The sequence below is a fragment of the Amaranthus tricolor genome, chromosome 16, assembly GCF_026212465.1.
Source record: "Amaranthus tricolor cultivar Red isolate AtriRed21 chromosome 16, ASM2621246v1, whole genome shotgun sequence".
Lineage (NCBI taxonomy): Eukaryota > Viridiplantae > Streptophyta > Magnoliopsida > Caryophyllales > Amaranthaceae > Amaranthus > Amaranthus tricolor.
This window is the reverse complement of record NC_080062.1, coordinates 22,186,047-22,191,325: the sequence shown is the minus strand read 5'-3', so window position 1 is coordinate 22,191,325 and position 5,279 is coordinate 22,186,047. Positions and strand designations below refer to the sequence as shown.

General features: G+C 33.0%; 1 protein-coding gene across 1 annotated transcript; it reads right to left on the bottom strand.

The window, feature by feature from the left end:
• Nucleotides 1–710: 710 nt before the first annotated feature.
• Nucleotides 711–5,013, bottom strand: LOC130802912 (elongation factor 1-gamma 2-like). The gene is made up of 8 exons (XM_057667028.1): nt 4,870–5,013; nt 4,752–4,793; nt 3,896–4,045; nt 3,764–3,824; nt 3,629–3,681; nt 3,417–3,518; nt 2,819–3,332; nt 711–1,304 (listed from the first exon to the last, which is right to left on the bottom strand). Exons 2-8 carry the CDS (start codon nt 4,758–4,760, stop codon nt 925–927), a joined length of 1,269 nt encoding a protein of 422 aa, XP_057523011.1. The 5' UTR covers nt 4,761–4,793; nt 4,870–5,013; the 3' UTR covers nt 711–924.
• Between the last annotated feature and the right edge of the window lie 266 nt (nt 5,014–5,279).

Genomic DNA, 5,279 nt, shown 5'->3' with positions numbered 1-5,279 from the left:
ACTATCTCAACTATTTCAAATGCATCTTTATTTGCTTTCATTTTATTAGTTTGACTTTATTTCCCCCCCTTAAATATTTATATCCAATCCAAGCATGGCCTTGGTGGAAAATTTTTCCCTTGTAAAAATTTCAATTTTCCTTAATTTAGAGGTGTTCAAAATAGTATTTCCCTTCATTTAATGGTGTTCAAAACAAATCTGATGACCCGAAATTTACCCGACCTTGTAACTAAACTCGATTTGACCAGACTTAAAAATAATTTACAATTATGTAAAAAAAACAAAATTGCCACAAAACACGATTTCAAACCAACCCGAACATCAACTCGAAATCAACACAATAATCCGAATGAACGCCTTTACTTCCATTTTAGATAATGGCATATATCATTTTGTACTTATGACAAACTTCTATCCATTTTGTTAATTATATTATTTTCTCTCTCCCATTATCCTACAATTAATTATCATTATTTGAGGCAAATAAAAGGTATGCATTTGTGCAATAGTCCATAGGTGTCATTTTCTCAAAACATTACAATTTCTAGATTTCAAAATTTAAAATGTTTATTTAACTAAATAGACATTTAAATATCCATCAATCACTATAATAGTTATTACAGCTACTAAAGGCTAATGTAATTTAGACTGCAAATAGTTATCCACACAATTTACGTAATACGAAAACAGCCATAAAGAACACAGAATGGTTGATTTAAAGATTTTATTCAAGTATAAGCTCATAATTATTGTCCTCTACATGATCCCGCAAAACTGTCTGAACCCAGAAAACCAAATAAAAACTACCAAAAATATTCATTAAAACACATGAAAATGTCAAATGAAGCAACAATAAACATATAATAGGTACTAACAAGCAAGTCACCATACTGCATGACCTCCGCAACATTTAAAAACAATAAATCACTTGAAACATTTGGCATCGAGCAGAGGTTCGCCCTCAAAAGGTTCAGCATCTTCAATCATTTGGCTCACCCGCTCCTTTTGGGCCTCGTCACCGAGGTCCACTTTCCTCCATTCATAGAGTTCCATGTCATAGCATTCATCCAACACAAATTGAGGAATTTCTTGCCCACGAAAGAGCCACAAACCCTTCACCTTAAATGGAGGTTCTGCACCAATCACTAGCATCTTCCCAAATGCATATTTACGAGCAAGATCCATTCTCTGTAAGAACCCACTTACTTTGTTCATGGTCACAAAGGAAACTGTGTTCTCTTCATTGTACTTATAATCACAGAACCATAGAGAGTACCCTTCTGGGTCATACATATCCCAAAATCCTGCAAAAACATCAATTTTAGAAGATAAGTTTAAACAAACATTTCACTTGTACAACTATATTTATAAATAAGCCCCGTTTCAAAATGTTAAATTGCCTCTTCAATGTTAATGAACTAGATCCACGCTGTCCAATCAATTACAAACACTAACACTATGTTTAAATAACAAATTTAGAGGAGAAAAAAAAAAGGAAAGGAAGGGAGATATGAGTTTTCCTTTCAAATGTTTAAACATTCAAAAACTTGATACCTTAACAAAAATCATTCATCCAATTCTTCGAAATCTCTCCCCTCCAAATATCTACCCCTTCCTTTCTCTACATTTCTTTCCATCCAAACAAAGTGTAATAAGGAGTTGGAACAATGTATTGTACTAGTTATCTCATCTGCTATTCTGCAGCTCCACTAATTAGGCAAAACAACCACTAAAAACAAAAGCGAATTTAACTTGATCTCTCTCACAAAAAGAACCAAGCGTGCACAAACTTTCAAAATTAAAAATTTTTGACCAAAAGATTATAGAACAGCAGATGGTGGTAACGACAATAGAAATATGCAAGGCAATTACACTATGTCATTGCTGCATTTGATAGTCAATCTATCACATGGGTCAAGAATCGTCAATACTAGTGTGATTTCCATACTTCCTATGTACAGATTCGTAAATACTTCATTTTATGTTTGAATATTCATTCAATGGTTAGTATCCCTTATATCAATAATTGCAAATGATGTTTGCTATCGATGGTCGATCGGAAACATTGTTTTGATGATGTTAAAATTAAATCATGTACACTTTTATTAATAGACTCCAAAGTGGGAGGCGGGGAGGCACATAATGATATTGGGGATAATAGAATGTTCTATACCACAATTTTTAATAGACTTGAAAACAACTATTAGAAAATTCAAAAAATATACATAATCTAAAAGAGAACTAGAAAATTCAGTAAAGTAATCTGAAATTGCAATCCATCAGAATAAATCTCACCTGTATTTATGCCACCAAAATCCAAAAGTTTGACATAAAAAGACAGGAACTGAAGAGAGTAAAATAGTTTCACGAAACAGGAATAGTGAAACTTGAAAACAACCAAAAGTAGTTTCTTCTTTACCGCTTTTATTTTGACAAATTTTATAAAAATTATTTAATTAAACCATTTATCCGAACAGATTTTACTTTAACTTTTATCGAACGAAAACAAATTTACCAAAACTGCAATGATAAAGAACATCTTATTTGTTGGCCCTGGGCCTCAAAAATTATTATATATTATTATGCTTCCCTTTAGGTGCCATTGAGAAGAGCTCGCAAATTTTGACAACATCAAACTAAAAGTCACAAAATCCACAATTTGTCAACGGAGAAAACGCAAAACTATTTAAGTTGCATGACACAGTAATCGTGAAATAAACATAGTGAGCATAGAACAGAACAAGCCACCCATATCATCACAAAGCATGATAAAACATAATAATCAATTAAATAAGAATAAGAGTAGAATCAACAATACCTTTAATAGCCACTTCACGGAAATTGGTTTTGGTGTTAGAGTAAAGCCTCTTCCACTCATCTAGAATCATCTTACTAGGAGGAAGAAGATCAAGTGGATTTTTTGCCTTTGGTTTGGGTGCCTCTTCTTCTTGTGCTTGTGTTGGTGGTGTAGTTGCCTCTTCTTTAGGCTTTGGTGCCTCTTTCTTGACCTCCTTTGGCTCTTCCTTAGCCTTGGGCTTTGCTGGCTGAACAGGTTTCTTTGCCACAGCCGGAATAGAATCAGCTTGTTTTACATCACCTATGACCTTTTTGAAAATAGGTTGATTAACCATAGTCCAAACATATCTTTCAACATGAGGAAACTCAGAAGTAAAACTCTTGGTCATGATTCGACTAAATCCATAATATAAATTGCATGTCATAATAATATCGGCCAATGTAACTCTGTGGCCAACAAGGTAAGTGTTGGAAGCAAGATGCGTACTCAACGCTTCCAAAGATCTCTTCAAAGAAGCAATAGCAGCTTCTTCAGCCTTCAAGATAACAAAGATAGCACATTAGCATCACCACCTCGAGCAACATTGAAGCATTGTAAAAGACTAGAAATTACAACTTACTGGGGGAAGATATAGTCCATAGCCAAGTCTTGGATACAGCCAGCGACCAATATGCACATCAATCTCAAGGGAAGCAAAATCGATCCATTGCTCAATATGGGCCTAACATAAATGATAAAAAAATACATACGCATAAAAACAAACTACAGCCAACTCAAATGGAACCATACTTAAATTTTAGAATAAGCCATGATGCCAAATTTAAATCTTACATATTCAATTGGAGAAGAGCCAAAGAGAGGATTATCAGCGGTTAGCCTTGTGACTGCAAATATAGAAAATTAGTCAACTAATAATAAGATACAAGAAGCTAAGAGAAATTACAAAAGCAACATGTAACAACTTACTATATCTGGCAATTGCATTACTTTCAAAAATAGGACCGTCAGGAGTCTCCAGAACCGGCACCTAAAAACAGGCATAACTCCATAAAAAAAACACGTTTCTATAGCAAATACACTCCTAGAGATAGAGGTTACCTTCCCAATCGGGTTCATCTTAAGAAATTCAGAGGATTTGTTCGTAACACCCATCTGAAAATCTTTGACAACATCAACTTTCACACAACTATATTCTGCAGCAATAAGTGCCTTAAACGCATTCTTATTTGGCAATCCTGAATGCAATACCTGAGAGAAATCCACATCAATGTTGAGTCAAAAACATTAAATTCCAAAGGTGTGTTTAGTTTTAAGGAAAAAAATTCCCTTCACAAACACTTTCCATCAACATAGGAAAGATACTAATTTCCATCACTCCATCATCCCTGAATCTACAATTTCCCTAATAACTTTCCATCAAAACGAATTAAAAAGCTAATGTCATTTACATTTTCAATTGAAATATAACTTCCATAGAAGTTTTCCACAACAAATGATTTTTTGCCAAACCAAACCCCTTCTAAATGCCAAACGAAACGAGCTAGCAATGATGGTGGGAATTTTTCGATCTATAAAGAAGGAAACTTAACAACACTAAATGCATGCAGTTACATTCTCAAAATCAATCAAATTCTAAAAGTTGTAATTCTGTAACTAAAGAAAGCCACAAAATTATTAAACAAAAGAAAAAACCTCAAGTTTGTCACGGATATCTCAAAATGAGACAGGGATATTAATATTAATGTAAATATATTTAAATTCTAGCATTCGAAATACTAAATCGACAAATATCCAGTAAAATTTTGATAAAATTAAACATCATTAGAAAAAATAAAGACAAACATCAGAAAAAAAAAAAAAAAAAAAAAAAAAAAAAAAAAAACGATATTCCAAAATGTGCGAGTGGAATTAATTAAAGATCAAATTTGAGCATTTGAAAGTAAAAATTGCATACCAGAGCCATGATTTTGAAGTGAGGCTGAAGAGATCTGAAACACTGCAGCAAGAAAAAATTAATGTAACGTTCGCAGATCTGAATTTATAGAAGAGGAAAACAGAGGAAGAAAGAATACCAAAAGGTTTTGCAGACCAATTTGTGGACATGAAATGGTGGTGAGAGGCTAGATGCGAAAGAGAGGCCACAAAAAGGGTTTAAGAGTATGATTGTTTAGGGTTTCTTATGCAATCCTGACTCATCCTAAGCAACCGGTAGTGTAGGTAAATGTTGGTTAGACTTTTTTCTAGTTACCTTATTTCTACTAATCCAAAGAACACAAATTTTTGTTAGATAAGTCTTTTTAAGACCATTTCTAATTGAGTCGACTTATTATATATTTTTAAAATATTATAAGTATGTATTAAGAATGATGTAAAGAGACATTTAATATATTAAAAGTAGACATTAAGGATACGGTAAGTAAACATTAAGGATAATTTAAGTAGACATTAAGAACACGGTAAGTAGGCATTAATCTCTAATAGG